The 24,784-nt window shown below is 51.3% G+C and overlaps 1 protein-coding gene across 1 annotated transcript in view; it reads right to left on the bottom strand.

Annotated features, from left to right (window-relative positions):
- Positions 1 to 7,982: 7,982 nt before the first annotated feature.
- GLP1R (glucagon like peptide 1 receptor) overlaps positions 7,983 to 24,784 on the bottom strand; it is a 36,231-nt gene continuing 19,429 nt past the window's right edge. Inside the window, exons 4-13 of the mRNA XM_068960732.1 lie at positions 23,968 to 24,086; positions 23,529 to 23,635; positions 19,522 to 19,675; positions 18,622 to 18,781; positions 14,021 to 14,081; positions 13,381 to 13,450; positions 13,177 to 13,265; positions 12,700 to 12,838; positions 11,778 to 11,819; positions 7,983 to 8,150 (exon numbers count right to left, since the gene is read on the bottom strand). Of these exons, the coding sequence (XP_068816833.1) occupies positions 7,983 to 8,150; positions 11,778 to 11,819; positions 12,700 to 12,838; positions 13,177 to 13,265; positions 13,381 to 13,450; positions 14,021 to 14,081; positions 18,622 to 18,781; positions 19,522 to 19,675; positions 23,529 to 23,635; positions 23,968 to 24,086 (1,109 nt within the window). The remainder of the gene's footprint in view (positions 8,151 to 11,777; positions 11,820 to 12,699; positions 12,839 to 13,176; positions 13,266 to 13,380; positions 13,451 to 14,020; positions 14,082 to 18,621; positions 18,782 to 19,521; positions 19,676 to 23,528; positions 23,636 to 23,967; positions 24,087 to 24,784) is intronic.

The following is a 24,784-nucleotide window of genomic DNA, read 5'->3' as shown; positions in this document are numbered from 1 at the left end:
AAGATGCTTTTCATCTGTACTGTTAACTGCATCTTTCCAAAGGATGCTATTGGAAAGACACTGATTAAGTATAACCAGAGTGAGATATCTTTAACTTGGGTATATGTTCTCTTCTCTCTGCTTCCCATACCAGGATTCAAAAGATGAAAGACCTTGAAGGTGGTTTCATTGTATGTTGTTGTTTAGTTGCTCGATCATGTCTGACTCTTTGCGACCCCATGGGCTACAGCCTGCCAGGTTCCTCTGTCTGTGGGATTTCCCAGGCAAGAACACTGGAGTGGGTTCCCATTTCCTCCTCCAGGGCATCTTCCTGACCCAGGAATCGAACCTGCTTCTCCTGCAAGTCTCTTACATTGCAGGCAGAATCTTTACCGCTGAACCACTGGGGAAGTCAGTTTCATTGTAAAGTGGCATCTAATTAGCAGGTACCCGGGGTGGGGGGGTGTCAATAAAAATAGTAAATTCAGTCTCCTAGGAATTCTGAAGGTTCTGAAATTTCTGGGGGACAAAATACATGGCAATAAAACACTAGTCTTTTTAAGCCAGAAATGTACACAGATGGTTATAGATTGTTGAAGAATGGACCTAAAAGGCAGGATAACCATGGCCTTTCCGTTGTAGCTATTAAACTTGCATTCCCAAGTCTTGACCTGTGTTTCTAACTGCACCTTAGGTCTTTAGAACCAAAAGGCTTCTGTAAACATTTATTATTCAAGTCCTTGTTCTTTCATCCTAGAAAAACTGAAAGTTTAAAAAAAGGAAAGAAAGAAAGAAAAACTCCTTGCAATCTCTCCAGGTGTTACCAGCCTGCTTCAGCCCCAGAGAGCTCCCATCCTTTGGCATGGGACTGCTCGGTGTTTATAATTCTCAGCTATTGATTTTATTCTTGGAGGTTGTAACACCGATAAATTCTGAGGTCTATTATAGGTCCTACATGAGGAAGAGCCACAGTAATTCATTCTCACACTGGAGCCCTGGATCAGTAGGGGGAAATTTTTTTTTTTTTTTTTGCATTTGCTCTAGGCTGTGGGTCTTTTTCTAAAATCATTATGTTAGTTAAAATGAGCCTTTGTACCAAAGAAAATAATCTATCACTGCTTGGGATTAGAGAACTCTCCAGGGGAAGAGCTCAGATTTATGGAAAAAGGAGTGAATAACACTGAGTAGACGGGCCCCCGGCTTGGCCCACTGGGGCTCACCGCTTGTAATCCTTATTCTTTTTTGTACCTCTGCAATTTCCTCTCCTCTTTACTACGGCTCTTCTTCACGTTTAAGCAGCTGCTGTTTTCCGTTATTCACTTTGCTCATGTTCCATCTCTTCATTGTCTCTTTCTCGCCTGTCCTTCCCACCCTTGGGGATACTCAGTCTCTTCTCCTTCCTCGTCCCCGTATGGAACCTATTTTCCCCTATTCTCCAGCTCCCTGGCTACATGTGTCATCTATTCCAGTTTGTATTGCGGTTCCCGCCCCCCACCCCCCCACTGTTTCTGGCAAGGGAGACCTGTTTTCAGTATTTCTCTTTAGAGAAATGTGTGTGTAAGAGAAAGGTGGGGAGAAGTTGAAAGATACTGAACAGCATGTTTATAGTCTTTTGAGAGGATAGTAATAGAAGACTCTGGGTTGGGGCAGGGGGCTTCCTACTCCTTGGGGAATGTCAGCACTCTTGACAGATGAGTGAGATCCTTCACAAATTCTGTGTGGAACTCACTTATCCCCACCGGTGGGGATCCATCCCTGGAATGTGGTTTCATATCACATGTGAACACAGATGGGTCTGGGGGCCAGGAATTCTCATTTGTTTCCTCCAGGGCTGGCCCTCAGCAGAGTGGGCAGCTCTGCTTGCGCTTTCTTTAGGCTGGAGCTAAGCCCTGTTAAGCCACTGGGCACCCTTTCCCTGCATCATTGTGACTGTCATGCACACAAATGTGGTGGTCATTACTGATTTGGGCAGGTGTTTTCCTGGGGGTGGGCAAGGGAGAGGAATCCTCCTGGCTCCATCTTGCTCCTGCTGAGTGGCAGAGCAAAGACCCAGAAAGATGAGACTGTCAACAGAGGAGTGAAAGAGGCTGAAAGCAGCATTGGTACAGATAACTCAGACACAGATGTTCTGCCTGCACTTCTCAGGAGCTGGCTGGCTGTATTTGTAGTTTGCTCTCAGACTCAGATTTAGGACTATTAAGCCTGAAAGGGACAATTCCCACAGCTTGTCTAAAAGAGAGCTGTGTTTAAGGAGACACTTGGATAAGTGTAGTGATCTTTATGCGGGGGTGACTGAAATGGTGGAGGGCTTAGGGAGACTCTGCAGTCCCACTGCTCTTCTGTGAGAGCGAGTCACAAATTAGGGGGAAAGTTCATTTTTCCAAAGATGAATCTCTTAACGGGCAGCTCTATTCAAATTCTGTGGCCGCTTCGCAAACACGGTTTGTGCTTTTTTAAAAGATGGATTTAATGGACTGAGTTCATTTAGACAGGAGATCAAATGAATGAGCAGAATTAGAATACACATCCATTTGGCTGCCAGTCATTGTGTAAGCCACTCGACCACCCGACTTCTCTAATTAAATGACATTGCAGTCCCTGCACAAAGGCTGTGATGGATAAATTAGTACTTGGTAAGTGCTTTGAAGATGAAAATCACGATATGAGTAATGAGCCAGAATTTTTCCTCCCCTGGGGCTGGAAATGGCATCTTTTGTGTTTTCCTGCTACACTGTGAGTCACCTGGGTCGACACTGCAGGAAACCTCCTTCCCCCAAGGAAGAGTTGGAGAGACACAGTAAGGACAGGTTTTTATTTGACTTACAAGGCAGATTAGGAGAGAGTGTGAATCCATTTGCATCTGTACACGAATTACATGCCACACACATTTGCTACCTGTAGTCACGGGTCATATTTTACATGAGTTTATATATTAAGAAATCGCATGAAGATTACCTTGTTTAAACATTCATGAAGCACAACATCCCTCAAGAGAACTGAAGACAGAAATTCCGTTTTGTCCCTCCTGAGAGCTTCACTCACCTTCCTCTGGGTGCATCTCAGCTCTGTATCCACTGGCCTCTGCTCCAAAATGTTCAGGTTTATCTGCTCTGAAGGTATGATGATTATTTTTAGTGGAGGAAGCTTAGAGGAAATGCAGATTTGGAAGTAACACATGAACCATTTGGCAAGATCGAGCTCTGTCTGTCAGCTACGAATCTTGCCCCTTCCTGACTACTCTCACTGGCTCCCCTTGCAGAGAAGCCTCAACACCTAATTTGTTGTATGTTCCAAACTTGGCTGAGAGCACCGCCCCCCACCCCCAACCAAATCCAAATATTCTCATTTATATATATATATTTTTTTCTCCCGGATTGCACAGAGATAATGAGTCACACTAGATTGTCTGGGCCATGAGAGCTTTGACAGGCCCCATCAGGAAAGGTTGCTTAACCCCAATGTAAGTTAGGGTCCACGCTACCGGTTGCAGCCCTTCTCAGTGCACTACAGTGCCAGATGTGGTATGTGACTTCAGCCCTGACTGCGCCCCCTCCTAGCTGTGCCCCGAAATTGGTCACAGTCAAGAGCATAGCACTCCTAGCACAGCTGGTGGGCTCACCTCTTACCGGTGGGCTCACCTCTTACTGATGCAGCCAGGGAGAAGCATGGGAAGCCCACTTCAGGGACGGGAGGTGAGAGGGGGTAAATGTTGCGCTGGGGAAGAGGTTGGATGCTTTAAGGGGAGAATGTTCCCTTGCTGGCTGAGATCTCAAAAAACCGGCTAGAATGGCAGAAGGGGAAGAGGGAAAATTCACTCCTCAGATAGACTCAGATACAGGCCAAGTCCAAAAGACTTTGAGAGTTAATTGGAAAACAATTACACTTATCTGCTTCCTGCCAATCTGTATCCACAGACAGAGCAGAAGTAATTATAGATACTGTGGATACACTGTGGCGTTAAGTGTTTCAAATGATACTGCTTAACAACGCTTCCTTGATACAGCCTGCAGCGTGGGGGCCGGAGAGCTGGTTTGAGTCAGCAGTTAATACCACAGGGGCATGGTGATGCTATCTGCAGAAGTTTCTCACATGGGGTCGTTTTTCCCCAAGAAAACTTGCTGCAGCCAAGAAAAGGAAAAAAAAAAAAAAAAAAGAATTGATTCTAATTTGGTTTCTGTTGTGTATTTAGCATGTCATTCACATAGCTGTCTTAGCGGAGGGAGCCGACATGTCTTTTATAGCTTTTGGAGCCAAAAGCAGGGTCAGCACAGTGGATTAGAATCAATTCAGTGGAGGGAAAATAAACCTTCGGAGTGCATCTTGCCTTCCCTGAGCACGTTGCAGGCATTAGCAGTAATGGGAGCTCTGTCTGTGCATGGAGAGAAAGCATCTAGCTGTCTCCCACCATTCTCGCCCTGCTGCTGTGCAGTCCCCTGACCTTCACAGTGGGGAGGGGGAATGATTCTGGATTCATCTCTAACTTTATACTTCTATGCACAGGAAAAAATACACACACACACACACACACACGCACGCACACGCACACACAGTCTTCTTCTAGAAGAAACAGAGGAAGAAGTGGGGATAGGAGCTGCTGAAACATGGCCCACACAGATAAGGGGGACCAAGCCTTTGGGCACCTGGATGTGAACTGACTCTATTTGCCCTCGGTGGCGGCTGTGCTATCTTTTCCAGGCTTGCTAGTCTTCTCCAACTTCAGGGAGTACTAGAGAGGCAATGCTGAGGGTCAGGTTGGTAGGTCCTTCTCTAGGTTCTTTTAGTCCACTCTGCAGGGCTATTAGAACATACAAGTTCTCAAACGAGCACAGGTGCATCAGAAAAACACTAAGCCAACCCACCAACAGACTGCTGGATTTGCTATCCGAAAAGGCTCCTTGCTGCTTCTGTGTACACTTGGGCTCTAATGCATTTCATTTCTTAATTTGAAGACAAGGATGAATGAGGTACGTGGGACGACAGCAAAGCACACCCTCCCCTCTTCTCAGTGGCATAAATCACTGAAATGGCACCTGCGCCAACTTACTTGTCTCTCTTCGCTGCTGTGTTTTCTCTTTAACAGAAACTCCACACAACACTGCCAACTTTCACCGAGAGTGTCCTGAATGGCCATTTCTATTTTTCATCTACCCTTTCCAGAGGCTTCACTGAACTGGGAGGCAGAAGTTGGCCTGGGTCCTCTCCTAGTTCAGCCACCATCTAGCCCTGTGACCTTGGGCAGATCACCTCTGTGAGCTTCCCTCCTCAATTCTCCAGATCAGAGCAATGAGATGTCCGAGATCTTTCCCTGCTGAGTCTCTGAGAACTCCACTGTTGTACTCTCCAGGATAAAAGTGCATTGAGGCAACTGCAAATCACACCTGCAAATCAGGAAAGCTGCTCTAAAGGGAAGGCAACGTAAGTGGTTTTGTCTCAGTTCTGTGGTTTAGCTGCCCCAAAAAGATTCGGATGAAAAAGATCAGTTAACATGGTTTAAGCCCCTCACGAGGTCAGTGGGGAGCTGGCCAGAGTGCTGAACTCGGCTTCTATTCATGACAGTCATCAGACCTGGCTGCACGGCTCACACACACAGCACCTTACCCTGCCCCAGGACAGAGGCAAGCAAGTTTTCTCGGCAAGCTCCAGACTTTGGGCACCAGGCATGTAAACAGCCAGAGGAATTTCTGAGCACACTGCATTAAATAATTCCCAGATCTGTTAGAGAGCTATATTTAGTTTGGGAATAGCTTTGGAAAGAGTGCATTGCCACTAAAATAAATATTAATAGTGCAGGTCTTAGAGCAAAGAAAATATTTCTTCAATTCAGTATCTGGTATGTATCTGACAAGGAAAACGTTGCTTGGTGTTAAAAGGCTTGGGGCAATTGGGGGTGTGATGAGCACTCTGCAACCAGGAATCAATACCCGTTGGGAAAAGAACTTAGAGCATAAAACCAAATTGTCTGAGCTTCCTTCCCAAGGGCCTAACTAAACACTTTCTCCCCACAATCTTTCCCCTCAAAAATTTATTTCTTGATAATAATATTAATCTGTCTCTTCGTTGTTGTACAGTTTATTAATGATTCTCAAAAATCTTCCAGTTTACCCAAAATGGAAACACTTGCACCAGAGCTGGATCCCACCCAATCAAACCCACCAGCACTCTTCTCACCCTAGCCCCAACTCCAAAGAGAAAACCAATGCCTATTGGGCTGTCTGCCCTCCTGACCGGGGAGACAGGGATGTCCCCACCCCCAGCTCTCCACATTTTCTCAAAGAGGCAGCCTGCACAAATCCTTTCTTTAGCCTGAGGTTCAACTTCCTTATTAGCATAGACACAGCACTCCACTGAAGCTGAAGTATAAGAGGTTTTCTGCTTGATGTGTTTTACGTCCCATTATTATTTTCCCTGCACATCCTGTGTCTCTCTGAGGGGCAGAGGAGAGTGTGTCTGGCACAAGGCTTTAGGGGAGGGTTCCCGCCATTCAAAGAGAGGAGGGAAAGATCAATTCACTTAGGAATTCATCCGAAGACTCTCCCTCTGCCCTCCCAGAAGATGTGAACTCCCAAGGGTTCTTTTCTGCTCTGCGTCCTCTACCTATGAACTCAGTTGCCAGCCTCCGTGGCGTGGCTGTTCCCCTTCTGTCTGGGCCTCTGCAGTGGTGCCACATGCCTGCTTTTCCTCCGTGGCTAGATGGAAAGGTTTTGCCTGTCTAAGCTTCCCTGAGGCTCATTATTTATGGGATGAGATTGGAGGCAGGGTGAACATTAAGTAGCTCAAAGCACGAATGAGTCAAATTAATAACTACGGTACAACCCCAAACAACATCAAAACCACCACTGTGATTTACTGCTTGTTTCCACCAGTTGGGAAAATTCAGAATTGCACGTTTATACAGACAGAAACTATTCACAGCAAAGGCAGAGAAATGAGCAAAGTATATACAAGCTCCCACGTTGGGGGAATTTCACAGGGAAGTAACCAAAGGGAGGGGAAGGCCACCCCCGTGATCATGGTGGGGACTGGTAGAGTTCCCGGAAGAGTCTCTTTTTGGTCACATCCCCTAAAGTTAAGACAGCGCACTCAAACACCCATGCAAGGTAAGTAATCCAGTCACAGGTAAAAATTATTTCCATGGAGAGGGGCAGGCTGTCTCTCTCTCAGCGCCTGTGGGTTCCCAACAGTAAAGAGTAATCTACACTCCCAGCGCGGACATTCCTAAAGTCCCCTAGATGAGCCCCACAGGATTCTCTAGCATCTCTAGAATACGAGTCAGAGCTCCCACCCAGGGCTGGACTCCTCCACAGTGAACCTGCTCTGGGAGCAGGCGCCAAAGCAACTCAAACACCCAAGGAAGAAGTGGGGGCCAGAAAGGGGAAACTCTGAGGCACCTTCTCGACGTTCATTCTCAACACCACCCCCACAACCACTTCTAGAAATCGCTGCTGGAGGGTGGGCAGTGAGATGAGGGGCCAGAGGAGGGGAAACAAGCCTGTGCCCAGCGTCCCCTAAAGAGGAGGCAGGCAGGGGTGGTGATGCCAACCGGAGGCAGGCAGAGTCGGCTGGCATTACCCGAGCTCCGTGTTTAGCTGAGGTCGTATCCGCCTCTTGCAGAACCATGTCCTCTTACAAGGCCACTAATAAGCGATTGACCTTGAGTTTGAGTCTGGGGCTGATGTTCTGCTCTGTCTGGGGGAACCCCAGGGGCCTTGTGGCTTAACGAGAAGAAATCCTCCTCGTTTTAGCAGCAATTGCTTTTTCCTCTTCACCCGCCACAGTGATCAAATTAACAGGTTGCTTCTCCTCGGAATAAAATGTGTCCTCAGGTCCCAGGAGGCACTGCCCATTTGCCTGTCTGATGCGCTTGGGACGGGAACGCAGGGAAGGAGCGTGTGTGCCTGTGGTGTTCCCCCGGCCCCCTGCCCCCCAGTCCCTGGGAGGGTCTCTTCCACCTGGGGTGGCCACCCAGGCCGGCAGTGAGCCACATGGAGGGAGGCGCCCGAGTCTCAGCTGCAGGAGGTCTGGCAGGAGGCTGCGTACACGCTGCTGCCTGCTGTGGCCCCGCAGCTCAGGCTGCTGGTGGGACACTTGAAGGGCTTCATGCTGTTCTCCCTCTGGACGTGCAGGTGCTCCAGCCGCCAGCGCTCCCAGCTCTTCCGGAACTCCATCTGGACCTTCCGCGGGGAAAGGAGGGAAGCAGAGGCCATCAGGCACACCAACTGCCCACGAAATGGCCTCATGATTACATTAGGAGGGAAGGGAAAAAAATCCACCACTTTATATTAAGAGACACAAGTCAAGGGCTTCAGGCACCTAAATTAATATCCCCATAAAATTGTTTCTTGTCGTCTCCTATTTTCTGCCTCTTCTCAGGAGGGAGATGGGCTTTGCTGATCTAATTGGTCTCTTGCATCTCTAAACTCTTGTGACTCAGCTAAGTACCTTTCACAATCCATCACAGTATCAGTTAGCGGAAGAGAAGGAGTGACAGAGAGACGTGGGGAGAAGGGAGGTGGAGAGAGAAGAAAAGGAGAAGAGAGAGTCTGACTTCAGAGCCCTCTCGGACGACTGAGAAGAGGGACAGCCCGCCCCGCCCCTGGCGGTGTCAACACCAGACCCCTCTAAACTCCCCCAAGGGCTTCCATCCTGGCTCCAGGATGGAAGGGAAGAGGAGCTGCGGAGAATGAGCCTGAAAGAGCAGGCTGCGGACAAGGACTTCTCAGCCTGGATTTGAACTAATCCCAGCCAGGAGCTGGACTCAACCCACAGAGGGTGCAGCCCAGGTGAGTTCAGCCAAGCAGAACTGCTGCCGTGCTCAACTCAGCAGAGCTCACCCCTCCCCGTCGGCAAGAGCCTTCTCGAGAGGGTGGAAGCTTGGAGCCCATGTGGTTAGAGCAGAAAGATACAATCCAAGCAACAGTGCAGAGCCCCAGTCCCTTGAAGGCTGTGGCGATGCTGCGGCTGGCTCCTGTGATTCTGGTCCCCCAGAGAGGCTGCTGGAAGCTGTACAGCCAGCCCAGGGCATCCAGAGAGCTCAGCCAGCGGACACGCCTCTACATCTGCTTTCCAGAGCTTCTCTGATGCGCTCCACATGTGCCACCAGAACTCCCCACTCCAGAGTGTCTGGGGCCCAGGCCCGCCCTCTCGGGCTCCATCCAGCAGGGTGGCCAGCTGCCAGCAGCTGTGGGTGCGTGGCTCACTGCCAACATCCCATGAGTCCCTGTGCAAACACCGCCCTTCTCTTCCCGCAGGGCTGCCATCCATCTCACTAAGCCCAGCAAGGTGCCTGGCATGGCCACATGCCTAGCCCTTAAAAGAACTTTATCTGCACTGAATGAAGCTGAGATGGCCCAGAGCCTGCCTGCCAGGATGGTCCCTGGGTCCCAGGCAGCATCTCCAAGCCCAGGCTGGGGTAAGGGAGGGAGGCTGAGCAGATGCCACCCACTGACTGTAGCTCTTTGCCAGCTCACTGCCCAGAGGAATGAGTGTGATGCGTGTCTTGATAGCCGGCATGACGATGCCTGAGTCCCGCAGTGGCCTCTGCTTGTGCAGCCGCAGGAAGGCCAGTCTTGTGGCTCAGCCCTTCACTGGGGAGATGAGAAGAGAGACGGCCAACTGAGGCACATCCCTGGGAAGCCAACTCAGGGACTAGAGAGGCCTAACAGATACAGGGAATTGGACAGGATTGGGACTGTGTCCCCCTCTGCCTCCCTCTCCCTCAGCCCTTTCCGTGAACCTCTGCTGTGCTCCCCACCCCAATGACAATTGTCATTAGAAACCATCATTTACAGGGCACTTACTATGTCCCCAGTATTCACCGTAGATTGTTAACTTTCACAGCAACCCTGTGAGGCAGCTCCTGTTAGTCCTTGCTTAAAGGTAAGGAAGGGCTTCCCTGGTAGCTCAGATAGTAAAGAATCTGCCTGCAATGGAAGAGACCTGGGTTCCATCCCTGGATTGGGAAGATTCCCCAGAGAAGGGAATGGCAGCCCACTCCAATATTCTTGCCTGGAGAATCCCATGGAGAGAGGAGCCTGGTGGGCTACAGTCCATGGGGTCGCAAAGAGTCAGACACGACTGAGCAATAAACACTTTCACTTTCACAAAGGTAAGGAAACTGAGGGGCAGAGACTCAAGTATTTCTCCCAGTCGCAGCCAGGATCTGACCCTAGATCTGGGCTGACTCTAAAGTCGGGCTCTGAACCCTCGGTCTCCTGCCACTTGGACTATTTAGGCCACGCTGGTTTCTGGCCGTGCCTCCCCCATCTCGGTAGGTACCCCACGAGAACTGGGACCATATCCTCCTCTCAAAGCTTGCCCAGTGCCCGGCATAGAGCAGGTACTCCATACATGTTCTCTCAATGAGCCAAATGAATGAATGACTAAACGAGCACCGAACATCGGGTTCCTTCTTTCTCTGAGCTCTCATAATCAAACAACAAAGATGGCCACATGCCCTGGACTCCTGTCCTGGCGCTCCCCCCAGCACGCTTCCTCACACTCAGGTGGCCCTCATCCCTGCCTCCCAGGCCCTTGCACCGGGCACCACGCCAGGCTCTGGGGTTTGGGATGAGTTGGGGGATCACACAGCTGGGCAGGAGCAGAACTGGGACCAGCACTCGGGCTCCTGAGTCACCAGAGCCACAGAAAAGCCACCCCCGGGCCTCCTCCCCTGTGCCCACACCCTGCCCGCTGGCAGCTGGTGCAGGCCTTGGCGGCCACGCAGGCCCAATGCCAGGGTCACAGGTATCCGGTATTGCTATGGCAACCTGGGTCTGGAGAACAGCTCTTACGGACAGAGGGCTCAGCCCAGGAACCACAAGTGCTTAGTGACATGTCTGTCCGTGTGTCTGGAGGAGCTGGGCCCGAGATGTCTGGGGATGGTTGAAAGGAACCAGGTAGTGCGCCTGAGCAAGGCAGGCACTCTGGGCCCTCTGAACAGGGTCTCTTGGACCCTACGGCACCAGCCTGAGGGGAGAGGTCAGTGGGGATCAGGGCAGCAAGACCCCCCTGGTCCCACCCCAGCCACCAGGAAGCCACCGGAGGGGCACACCCCCTTTCCCGTGGTGGGCGGGGCTCTGGCCTGTACATATTGAAGGAGCTCTCTCCCTCCAGGAAGAATTCACCCCAATCCCGACACTGCACTATTTCCAGGCCAGACCTGGAGTGTGTCTCTGACCGTCTCTGATCTTCAACGTTCTCACGTGAGAGAAATGAGAATCTTGAAACCAGAATTTCAGCAGGAAAGTTTTTTGGGGGGAGGCAGAGACAAGCAAATGAGACGGTGGCTTTTAGTCAAGAATGTGACTTGTAACAGTCACCACCCTTTACATCACATGGAATCTTCCCTGCCTAGCCCTATTTGTTCCCTCAGCCCCTCAGTGCTCGAGATCTGTGATCTACTTGTGTGTGCTCATGTGCGTACGTGTACACGCATGGGCCCACATAAGACATCTGAGGAGTAGGGGCCAGTTTCTTATATTTCTGCACCCCCACTGACCCCACCTTCCCCACTCCCACCCCCAGCATCAAGAGCCCCTTTACATGAGGCTGTGTCTTCCCCAAGCGCATGTGTTTGGTTGGGGCATCCTGTCCACGCACATGTGTGTGTGTGTGTTGGGGGGCGGAGAGAGAGAGGGGGGGTGATGGAACAACACAGCGACAAGACACCTTCTGAGTGCCGGAGCCTAGCGGGGTGAGCAGCGATTTCAGCTGAGCAGCCTGAACAAGCCCACTGGACAACCCCAGGACAGTCAGTGTAGCAGCCCCACCAGGAGTCCACATCCCTCCACGGGCCTTACCTCGTTGTTGACAAAGCAGTACAGGATGGCCACCATTAGCCCCTGGAAACAAGAGTCTTGTCAGCAGGAGGAAGGGCAGGGAGGCGCCCTGCAGGCAGGCCTGGTCTGAAGCTCCCAGGGGCCCCAGCCTCAGCATCTCCCTCCTGAGACTGGGCAGCCAAGCCCAGGAATGGGGGTAGTGGGTTCCTTCTCCGTGCGTTTCCAGAGGGATGAGAAGGCCCCTTGTTCAGAAACTGCAGGATTTCTTCAACCAACCTCTCCTGGAAGAGACCCAACCTGAGAAAATACACTTATCACATGGAATTTTCCCTGCTTGGCACTATTCATTCACTCAGGAGCCCCAGTGCTCCAGATCCATGATCTATTTGTGTGTGTGCGTACATGTGCGTAAGTGCACACACATGGGCCCACACAGACATCTGAGGGGTTGGGCCAGTTTCTTACATTTCTGCACCCCTGTTGATATTCAACTCCCCACCCCCAGCAACACCTAATACTAGTGGAGAGGCTCAGTTCTCAGCTTTGGAAACTACATGACCTGGAAATCTCGTTTTAACATTGCCGAGCCTCAGTTTCCTCCTCTGTAAAACGGGAGACTCCTGCACACTGCCTGGGATTCTGGGAGGATGAACTGCACAATGTCTATAAAGCATGTGCCACTAACGAGCACCCAGGGGATGGCAGATGCTATGCCAGGCTGGGTGCCCAAGGTAACATCCAGGAAGGCTTCTTATCCAGTGCGCTCACAGAGAAGACTGGCCTACGTGTCAGGAAACCTGGGACTCTGGCTCTGCTCCAACCACATCACCTGGGGAAGGGCCGCTTTCAGCCCAGGCCCCGGGCTGCCCCTTGGTGGTGCAGGCTGGTCTCGCCCCATCCCCACCCTGGGACTTCTGAACTGGGGCCCCCGCCGCGAGGTCACCTGGAAGGAGGTGAAGGAGAGCTCCGTGAACAGCTTGACGAAGCGCAGCACTCCCTGGGCGTGCTCGTCCATCACGAAGGCGAAGATGACCTCATGCGTCCCCAGCAGGGGGATGAGTGTCAGCGTGGACTTGGCGAGCCTGGGGGGTGGGGCAGGGGCATCATTCTGGACCTCTCTCATGGACTCTTCTCCCCCTTCAGTGCTCCCAGCGCCCACCAAGGCCTGGCACCTGGGTCACAGAACCCTCCCCCACCGAATACCCAGGGACGGGCTGCCTGGAGGGGAGGAAGTAGAGGTGGAGGCCCCAGAAGCCCAGGAGCTGCCCGGGTCCAGGGGTGAGACAAGACTTGGGAGCTCAGGCCAGGTCTGGGTGGAGGAAGCAAGGGCACACAGGGACCCAGGCTGAGCACCCAGGATCCCCCTCTCTGCCCGAAGGAAGGGCTCAGCCCACCCGACGAGGGTGACTCCGTTACGTACCTGCACTTGGTGTCTGTCTTGCACATGAGGTTGGCCTGCAGTTTGGACACCACAATGCAGATGACCCGGACAAAGATGAGGAAGTTCACCTGCAGGGCAGAGGGAGGGTGACTGGAGGCCCTCTCAAAACGCCTTCGCAACCCCATCCTCCCTTAGCACCCGGGCCCACTGCAGCTCCCACCACCTGCCCACAGCATCACTCACCCCGATGGCGAAGAGGATGGGCAGCCGGATTATGAGCCAGTAATTCATGTTGGAGTTCCTGGTCCAACAGCTGGAGCGGAGAGAGACACACAGGCCCTGGCTCGGGCACACAGCCCCCAGCTCCCAGTGCAGGCTCCGGACAGCCCCATACACAAGGGGATGCAAAGTCACACACACACACACACACACACACACACACACAGCCACACAAACATTGCTACAGAGTCACCCGACAACCAGTCCCAGGACACACACACTCATACACACACACACACACACACACACACACACAGAGTCCTAAACACACAGAGATACGCACAGCCCCTTCATGAACCTACAATCACAGTCACATGCGTCCTCACCTTCACACACAAACAGCAGGAACATTTCACTCACAGCTGTTACAGGAAAGCCTAGGGAGACATCACCTACCACCACAGACCAGCACCCTTGTCATCATAAAATCCAGGGAGGGGGAGGGTGGGGGATTGCAGAACTAAATTCATAAATTTAGCTCCTGGTGCCTCAGTTTACCCTCCCAAGAGGCAGTAACTGCACACGCCAGGGGCCAAGGAATCCCGTGGGGTTTGAGGATGGTGACCTCAGCACACCCCTCAGCCCCTCAGAGCAGGACACTCACCCCTCGTCCTCATAGAGGTACTTGACGATGCCCCAGGGGACGACAAACAGCAGAGGAACACCTAAGAGGATGGGGGAGAGAGAGGGCAGAGGGGCTGGCAGGCCAGAGCCACTGCCAGACGCACCCGGAGGCCCCCATCCGGGCTCTCCTACCTCCAGCCCCGCTCCTTGCCTGGCCCTTGGCCACGTTTTCTAACAGGTGCAGAATTAGGCTGGTGTGGGTGCTTCAGAAATGCGGCAGCAAGAGGCACCGTTCCCAACTCCCCACACTCCTCCCTAGAGAGCAGTCCCCACCACATGGGGGCCATGTCTGTCCTCACAGTCCACCCCCTCCCATGCGCCAGGGGCCAACTCTTTGATGCCACTCACCCCTGCCTGGGCCCACACACCCATCTCAGTCAACTCCTGTAGCACTGAAAGCCCCTCCAGGTACCCGCCCCAATCCCCACGCAGCTGCCCATGGCTGGGTGGGAACCTGGAGCAGAGACAGGAGCCCTGTCCTTGACACAGAGAGCCCAACTGACCATGCACAGGGGCCACATTACACCAGCTACCACAACGCTGCCCACATGGATGGGGCAGGATAGTGTGGCAGACAGCCTCTAGGATGACCCCCAATCACCCCACCCTTGGTATTCGCATCTGGGTGTGGTCCACACTGGATCCAGATTGGTCTGTGTGACCAACATACGCAGAAGTGATGGCATGCCATTTCTGAGATTAGGCTGTAGAAGGTCTTCAAGATTGTAAAAGGCAGGTTTTGGGCTCTTTCTCTCTTAATCTGGTCACTTGCCCTGGGGGACCCCAGCTGCTGCGTCATGTGGGCACTCAGAGAGCCCAGTGTGGTGAGGAATGGAGGCCTCCAGCCAACAGATAGCAAAGACCTGAGCTTCCTGCCAACAACCTCGAGACTGAGCTTGGAAGTGGATCCTCCAATCCATTAAGCCCTGAGATGACAGCTACCCTGGCCAACAGCTCCACGGCATCTCTCTTGGAGATCCTAAGCCTGAGGCAGGCAACTCAGTTGAACCCGGAATTCTGACCATAGATACTGCGAGATAAAGTTGGTGTTTTAAATATCTAAGTGAGAGGTCCTTTGTTACACAGTCATAGGTAACTAATACACTGGCTGCTAGCTCCTTAAGGACAGAACCTAATTCATCTGCAGGGCCTCAGTGACCATCTCACTCTGGAGTTCAGTATATGTTTGCTGACTTACGATTGGATTGTCAGGCTTCGCTGTTGGTCCAGTGATTAAGAATCTGCCTGCCAAGCTAGGGGACACGGGTTTGATCCCCGGTCTGGGAAGATTCCACATGCTGCGGGTCAACTAAGCCCGTGGGCCACAGCTACTGAGCCTGCACACCTAGGGCCTATGCTCTGCAACAAGAGAAGACGCCACAATGAGAAGCCTGTGCACCGCAACTAGAGGAGACCCCGCTCGCTGCACCTAGACAAAGCGGGTGCGTGGCAATGAAGACTCAGCACAGCTGGGTCTTCAAATATTAAAAAAAAAAATTTTTTTAATTGGATGGTCCATCCTCATGTGACAGATGAGGAGCTGCATCAGCAGCTAAACAGGCCACAGTTGGGACTAGAATGCAGGACTGCAATCCCACCGCCTAATGGCTCTCAGCACCAACTCTGTCTAAGCCTGTCTCTGTTGGTGCCTCTCAGGGATGGAGATGTGGGTGTCCGAGAGGAATAAGAGTGTGCACCTAAAGGTGTGTGGACAGGATGTGTGTGAGGTGGTAGCGGGGAGCCCATGTGTATGCATGTGTGGCTTCAGGAAGCGCATTTCCAGGGCAGAACCCACTTCATCAGCTTTCCTGCGGCCATCACCCACATGCTCAACACATGATGTCCACTCAACAGCAGCTACCGAGCAGCTTGCACTCCCGGAGCAGCTGTACTTGACTGTGCAGATGGTCAAGCCTGGAGGAAGCAACGTGGCTCATGGGTGACCAGCATGGTCATCAGATCGCCTTCTCCTTAGCTATTTATTTTTACATAACCCTGACCTCCCAGCATCCATGTTTAGTAACAGGCCTTCATGAGACTGAACAAGAGGCAGACAGCTTCCCAAGGCTCCAGCAGATAGCACAGAGCCTGTCTCGTAGAAGATGCCCAGTGAGAATGGAGTGAATGAATGAAAGAGTCAGTGTATCAGTGAGACAGGGGAAGCTGTCCAGGCAAGAACAGGCCAATGCCCTGAGCCACACACACATCTGGACGCCTCTGTCTTCGACATGCCCAGCCCCCTGCTGGCCTTTTTCTGAGACCCTACCCCACGACAGGGGCGCTCACTCACGTTAAAAACCAGACCTGGTGAACTTCATTCATGCATCAGCATCTCCTTAACCAAGTCTTAAAAAAAATGCAGGCACAGCTCTGCCGCTTGCAAACATTACACACTCCCTGCTGGCTTCATCTTTCTCCCATTTAGAAAATCAACAAGACAGGCTGGAGAAAAAGGCTTGAATGAAGACACACAGTCTGGCTCCGAGAAGCGATGATTTCCTCGTATGTCACACGCCTCCCCCCTGAGAGGCCTCCTTCTGGTGGGTTATGGGAGTGTCCGGCCACCCGTGGACAACAGCAGAGCCTGACATGCCTTTTGGGGATTCCCCCGCTGTATCAGTGTCCTAATTTTAATTCCTGCATTTGCATATGCTTCCCAAGCATCCCACTTGCGCCGAGAGCCTCCTAGCATCACAGCAGAGCTCTGGGCTCTCAGCGACTCTGTCTGTCCTTCTGTCTTTGTTCCTCTGTCTCTCTGTATCTCCCCGTCCCAATTCCTCAAGAAAAGGATGATCTGAGTGGGAAGAGGGGGTCCCCCTGGGTCCTGCCCTTCTGCTCCCTCAGACTCTGGGTCCCAAGCTGGGGCATGAGGTGATGGAAAAAGACTGGAACCCCCTCCCTCTTGCCCCCTCCCTCACTGCCCACTCAGAGACACACAGAACACTGTGTGTCCCAGGCCCCCAAAGTCTCCACCCACCACCCATGCGCCTCTGCACACATCACACCGTTCCTTCCATTGCTTCCGCCCTCAGGTCACCATGGTGACAGCACTCCAGCGCTGATGCTATTTCCCAGAATGGACAGAAACAGTCCCCCACTCTGAGGACCTCCTTCCCGGAGCTCCCCTTCATGGCCTAACTCCACCCACCCCTCCAGTTGGCTGCAGGGCTCTTCAGCTTTGCTCACTGCCAGTCTGATGCCCCTGCAGAATGAAGAGGCGTGGGAGGGGAGGAAGCCAAGCAGGGAAGGGCTGGGCTCTGGTGGAAGAGGGGAGGAAGGGTAGGAGGAAAGAGCTGTACACTGAGGGCAGGTCCACCTGCCCACTGCAGGGACCTGAGTTTGCTTGGCCGGGCCCTCAGGGGCTAAAGAAAATCCAGCGTGACAGGCAATGGGGCCCAGGGCCTGGGAGTCAGGAGGCCTGGGCCCAGCGCCTGCTCTCTACTGCCTCGCCCTCAGGACACTGATCAGAGCCCCTTTCCAGACGCTCTTGTGCAGCAGGGTCTACGGAATAAAGCAGCCAAAGAGCATCAACAAGGGATGAAGTCTGAGGATGGGGCAGGGTGGCTGAGGGGAACCAGACGGCCCAGAGCCAGGGGCCAGGAACCCAGGGCACTTCCCAAGGAGGCGGGTGGGACCAGGCACAGCCTGGCAGGGGCTCAGGGGAAAGAGCCAGTATGGGAAAGGGGGGAACTAAGAGGGGAGCATGGAAATGGGAAGAGAGTGACTCCCATTCTGGTGTGAGAGGCCCAGAGACTGCCCGCTCCTGGCTCCATCCCAGGCGGGTGCCCGAGGGCCCCCCCAGAGGATGTGTTGTTGCATCTGTTTCTGGGGTAGAGGGTGGAGGTCGGGGGTGGAGGCTGGTAGTGGGTGCCGCTAGGATGGGTGCCTCAGCCCTGCCCCACCCCACGCCATTCTAACTGGAATCCCATGTGGAGAGAGGCAGAAGCACAACCAGAAATGTTCCAGCAAAAAAAAAAGACACAGTGGTTCTCGGCAAACTTTTTTGGCTAGAACATTTCCAGCTGGGCTCCAGGCACTTCCGGGGTCCACCCTTTGCTCAGCTGGCTTCCGGCTGACCCTCTCCCACTCCCTCATTCAGCTCAAAGCTCTCCTCTTCTTCGTCGGGTGACAGAGCCACGCCCCTCAGCCCCACACCCAGCAACCCCCACCCTGAGGCCCAGGACTGTTCATTTCCCTCAGGGCTGGGGTGCCCAGGACTGGGTGTGGGGCTCTGTCCCCCAAGGGTCTTAGGGGCCAGGATCTTTGAGACTGGTACCATGATGGCCAACGGTGTGTGTCGTGTGTTTGGCCAGAGAGGCGAAGGCCTCTGCTTCCATTAAGCGGAGAGAGTCATGCAAAGGCAGAGAGGCTGGACGATGACTTGACAGTCTCATTGGCAGCGAGTCCTGTGCTCAGGAGGGGGTTCTCCAAGGGGGCCCTACCCATTGGCTCAGCCGTATGTTCTGAGTACCGGGTTGGCCCCCTGGGTAGCCTGAAGGCAGCAGCTCCAAGAGGGATCAGGGTCTCCCACCCGCTGCGCTCAGTCGGGGTAGGGGTGAGATGAATGGCAGCGGGCCTTACCCCAGCCAATGCTCAGGTAGAGCCTGAAGACGCGCTGCTCGGAGAAGACGGACAGGGCCAGCAGCGTGTACAGGTACACCCCCTCCACCAGGAGCCAGTAGTAGTTGGCCGCCACGCAGTACTGCATGAGCAGGAACACCAGGCGACAGCCCAGAGACTCCTGGGGGCAGAGGAAGGGTCCCAGGGAACAACGGCTCAGCCCCTGCCTCTCTTGACCCCCCTCCCGGTCCCGCCCCAGCTGCTATCCTGCCAGAGCGAATACAGGGTGACACAGCTGACACTTTCCCGCCCGGGCCAGCGCTAAGACCTTGACCTGCTCTATCCAGCTCATGGGGTCCTCACTATCCTGGAGGAATGAGGCTAATTATCCCCATACCGGTGAGAAAACTGAAGTTCAGAGAAGTAAATAACTTATGCCTGCGAACGAGTAAGTGGTAGAACTGGAATTCAAACCCAGGTCTGTCTCCAAAAACCACTCCCCGGAGTCAAATAGTACTCTCTCTATGGGCAGGGCAGTCTCTCCCTCCTCAGACTGGAAGCTCCCCAGGGTGGACAGCCTCTCCCATCCGATGGGACTTGGGGTTCCCTGGGGTGGACAGCCTCTCCCATCAGACTGGGGGCTCCCCAGGGTGGACAGCCTCTCCCATCCGATGGGACTTGGGGTTCCCTGGGGTGGACAGCCTCTCCCATCAGACTGTAGGCTCCTCAGGGTGGACAGCCACTCCCATCAGACTGGGGGCTCCCCAGAGTGGACCGCCTCTCTCATCACACTGAGGGCTCCCTGACGACCAGGTCAGAGCAGCTCTTGCCTTCCTTTGTGCCAGGCCTGGGTGGGGTAGGGAAGCCTGCCCTTCACAGACCATCCACCCTCCCCAAGCCCTCCCTGGACACACCACACACCTGGTAGGAGAGGAGCCCGTCCCACTGATGCTGCTGGGCGGCCGTGCTGTACATCCACTTGAGGACCGCGTCCTTGATGAAGACGGACAGTGCTCGGAGGATGAAGGATGCAAAGAGGTTCAGATGGATGTAGTTCCGGGTACAGTGCAGGTGTCTGCAGGAGAAAGCAGGGCCTTCCCTGGCATGATGACCGACAATTATGCTCCATGGGCCCTGGTTCTCAGGCATGTGTCTGTCCCTGGGACTATGCTCCTGTCTTTCTTCCTCCAAGATGCCCTCATTTCCCATAATCTTGAAAATCCTTTGGATTTCACATCCTGCCTATCCATGACGCCTTCAGCTGTGTGGTGATTGCCACCCCGCCCTCATCTACACACTATACTTCTCTCTGCAGCATCTTCCCTCCTACGAAGTCACGTGTAACCCAAGTGATCTGTATGAAGACCACTTTTCCCACTGAGGACTTGCTTGGCTTCCTGATGACAGCCCATGTCTAACATGCCTCCAGGCTGCCTTACAGTGACAGATTGGGGCTAAGCACGTGGCAGGAATTCAAAAAGTGCTGGATACAACTTCAATATCCTTTTGTGTAAAAACAAACTGAAAATATGAGGACATTTCTTGACCCAATAAGGGCTGTCCAGCCAAACAAGGAGCCAACCTCATTCTTAACTGAGAAATTTTTAAAAGATTCCCTTTAAATCAGCAACAAAATAAGGACGATCTAGCTGTAAGGTTTACTTATATCACATCTACTTAACTTTGTACTACAAATCCTAGCCACTGTAAGAAGGCAAGGGGAAAATGGATAAGAACTGGAAGTAAAGACACAAAGTTGTCACTGTTTGTAGATGATCTTCACAGGAAATCCAAGAGAATCAACACACAAAGTATTAGAACTAATCAGAGTTCATTCAATAGGTTGCTGATATGTATGTTTATGTACATCAGCAATAAACAATTAAAAAGTAAATTTAAAAATTCATTTGCACTATTTTTAATTAGTACCTAGAAATAAGTCTAACAGAAGATGGCACAATTTCTATGGAGAATACAGGTAAAGCTTGCTTAAAATAATTAAAGAAGACTCAAATTAATGGAAGAGTCACCAGATTCATGGATAGAGACATTATCTTGAAAGTGTTGATTCTCTTCACGTTAACCAATAAATTAAATTCACTCTAATAAAAATTCCAACAGTGTTGGTTTTTCTTTTGATGGAATTAAAAAAAACTTATAAAGAAGAACAAAGTGATTCAGTTATGCACTTCATGTATCTATTCTTTTTCAAATTCTTATCCCAATTAGGTTGTTATAGAATATTGAACAGAGTTCCATGTGTTTTACAGTAGGTTCTTGTTGGATATCCATTTTGTTTATTTATTTTTATTTTTCTGGCCACGATGTACAGTATGTAGGATCTTAATTCCCCAACCAGGGATCAAACCAGGGCCCCCTGCATTAGAAGAATAGAGTCTTAACCACTGGACCACCACGGAAGTCCCAGTTATCCATTTTAAATACAGCAGTGTGTGCACGTCAATCCCAAACTCCCTAACTATCCCACCCTTCCTCCCTGGTAACCATAAGTGCTCTAAGTCTGTGAGCCTGTTTCTCTTTCGCAAATAAGTTCTGTTAATCAATTATGCTCCAATATAAAATGAAAAGTTAAAAAAAACAAAACTTATAATGAGAGCCAAGGGGACTTCCCTGACAGTCCAGTGATTAAGACTCTGTGGTTCAAATGCAGGGGACATGCATTCAATCCCTGGTTGGGGAAACTAAGATCCCACATGGTATGCAGTGTGGTAAAAATAAATAAATTAATTAATTTATTATTTATTATTTATTTTTTACTTTACAATGTTGTATTGGCTTTTTAAGAGCCAAGGGCCAGGAATAGTATAGACATTCTTAAAGAATCACAATGTAGGGGCCCTGCTGTAAGAAAACCAAGATTTTCTGATGAATCTAAGTAGTTAGGGCACCATGGTTATCAACAAAGGGACAGGTAAGTAGACCAATGGAAAACAATCCAGGTGACAGAGACCCACCCAGGCATAGATAAGGCTTGCCACACAGCAGAAACCAGGGTGGAAAGGGGGCTATCATAAGTGGTCCTGATGCAATTAACTATATGCATATGTGGAAAAATGAAATTAAATCTCTTATTTTTGCTATAGACAAAAATAAATTCCAGGTTCACCAAAGAGCCATAAGGGATGTGTAAAACTTATAATGCTAGGATAAGGAAAGCTTTCTTAAGACCATAAAGAAATTTGGCCTTTGGGGGAAAAATTTTGATAAACTTTTTTATCATTGGAAAAATGAATTTTTATTAATTGATAACACTTACTGATGAATTATGTTTATCAACAGAATCAGATACTTGATATATTTCATTCCGTTAAAATTAAGACTTTTGTTTATCAATAGAATCAGATACATTGATATATTCCATTCCATTAAAATTAAGGCACCATACAGTAAGTGAAAAAATAAACCACAGACTGAGATGATATATCCTGGATTACTATCCAGAATATATAAGAAATGCCTAAAATCAAAAGAAAAAGCCAAATCCGCCTATAAAAAAGTAAGCCAAGGATATGAACAAGCAATTCACAGAATGAAACATAAAAAGTCTGCTGGATCTCTCTAGGAATCAGTGATATGCAAATTAAAACCACAATAAGATATTTCACACAGTTCAGATTAGCAACAATTAAGTCCAAAAAAAGGAAATATTGGTGAGCATGTTAAGCCAAGGGAACTCTCATGTATTACCACTAAGAGGGCAAACGGGCCTGACCACTTTGGAAAACAACTTCACAACACCTAATACATTTGCAACGGCACGTCGTATTCAGACCAGGCACTTCTACTAAGAGGCATGTGCCCCTGGAGCCACGCACAGTCACGGGTAAGCATGTTCATCTTAGCAATGTTTATAATTGAGAAAAGAAGAAGAAAGAGAGAAACACTTCAAATGTCCAGTAAAAGGACAACAAATAAACTGCAATATATCATACAATGGAGTGATGGTTCAAATGAATGAAACAAAACCACCTGTATCATTTGTGAATGAACCTCACAAAAATACATCAGGCCAAAAATAACACTGCTGAAAGGTATGCCCAACATGCCATTAAAGATACGCAAGATCCATGCTATATGGTTTTATAGATACTTAGAAATACAATAAAAGTATAGAGAGAGGCATCAGAATTATAAGCAGCCCCAGAGGAGTTTCTTCTGGTGGAGAGGAAGGGTGACCCTGAGAAACTTAACCTTGCCCCTGGGCTCTAGTTCCTGGGCTTCAGGGTGTGTGCACAGGTGATTACAGTCCCAGACACTGTATTTTCAGATCTCTAAACGTTTCCTAATAAAAGGGGAGACCATTCTTGAGTGAATGTATTTATGGAGCACTGACTGTGTGCCCAGCCCTGACTGTGCCAGAAGCCATGGGGACGCAGGAGGAATGCCACCTCTCCTGCTCCTGCTGGCTGGTGTCCTGAGTTCCCAGCCCTGGGAATTCCTCCTGCCCTTGAACCTGGCCCACCGCCATCAGTGCAGAGGTCGTGGGAAGGGCCTGGTACTCTGGAAGGAATGGGTAGACCTGGGGAAGAAATTTTCCATGGGAGCTGACAAACTCCAAAGAGAGCAGAATCACTAACCCGCTGAGGTCTCCTAAAATCATACTGAACTCCCCATCATTTGAGACATAGGCTCACAGGAGAGGACCTCCTCTCCTCCCATCATCCACCGTGAAGGCATGAGGCATGTGTTTGCTTTTCCTTTTTTGCGGTATTACATGCACACATGTACACGGTACAGATTAGCCTAAGTACACAGAGCTGTGGGCTGTGTTTTCAGCCTCAGAGTCTATGGTGTGGCCTCGCTGGACATCTCTTAGGAGAGGACCCTGCTATGCTGTCGCTTCAGTTTGGTGCCCCCTCCTCTATATGGGGACAGAGCGACAGGTCAGGCAGAAGCAGCCCCCTTACCTGAAGCCCAGGAGGATGGCCGAGGCGATGACCAGCGCGGAGAAGGAGAGCGCGTAGCCCACTGTGTAGATGACGTAAAGAGACAGGAGCTGCTGCTCCGGAGAGCTCTGTGTGCACACGGGGGACATGGCGTACAGGGGGTGCCCACGATCCTCCTCTCCCACAGCCTGCTTACCCGGGGGACAGGGAGACTCAGCCCCACTGGGATCCCGGAACTGAAGAAGGGAATCACCTATGGTGACGGTCCCTGGATTTCAAGGACCTTGTTCTGAGGCCAGAGAGGTGAACACACACCACCTGTGTCCAGAAGGCGTGGTGAGCAAAGCCCCAGAGGCAGGGGGGTGTGCAGGTGGAGACAGACCTACCCACCAGATGGCCCGGGTCCCTGCTCCCATGAAGTTGGCCCCCTGCTGCCCCCTCCCTCGCCTCCTCAACTCACGCGGTCCCCTCGCTTGGAATCCTCACACTCGGACAGGTCCCTCCAGGGCAGGCTTGAGTTGTCCTTGTGCAGCCATAGGCCGTCCGCGGTGCAGAACCGGTAGACATGACCCTGCAGCACTGAAGCGGATACACAGGGTGAGCCTCGGCCCAAGGCCAGCTGCCTTGCCCCCTCCCCACCCAGGGGTCGACCCTGTGACCCCTCCACACATGCACACACACACACACACACACTCAGGTCTTCCTCTCCTGCCACATGTTCGTTTCACCCAGGAACAGGAGAGGTCACAAAGGGGACCTGCCCAGGCCCCGCCTGGGCCTTTCCTCTTAGCCACCCTGGAATGCAGTTTGACGAACCCACACTTTTGCTATAAGTCCACACCATTTCCAAGGCAGAGGAACCAGAGATCAAATTGCCAACATCTGTTGGATCACTGAAAAAGCAGGAGAGTTCCAGAAAAACATCTACTTCTGCTTTGTTGACTATTCCAAAGCCTTTGACTGTGTGGATCACAACGAACTGTGGAAAATTCAAGAGATGGGAATACCAGACCATCTGACCTGCCTCCAGAGAAATCTGTATGCAGGTCAGGAAGCAACAGTTAGAATTAGACATGGGACAACAGACTGGTTCCAAATCAGGAAAGGAGTACGTCAAGGCTGTATATTGTCACCCTGCTTATTTAACTTATGCAGAGTACGTTATGAGAAACGCTGTACTGGATGAAGCACAAGCTGGAATCAAGATTGCTGGGGGAAATATCAATAACCTCAGATATGCAGAAGACACCACCCTTATGGCAGAAAGCAAAGAAGAA

This window comes from Capricornis sumatraensis, chromosome 22, assembly GCF_032405125.1.
Source record: "Capricornis sumatraensis isolate serow.1 chromosome 22, serow.2, whole genome shotgun sequence".
NCBI lineage: Eukaryota > Metazoa > Chordata > Mammalia > Artiodactyla > Bovidae > Capricornis > Capricornis sumatraensis.
Note: the sequence above shows the minus strand (reverse complement) of the source record. Positions and strands in the feature narration are given on the sequence as shown.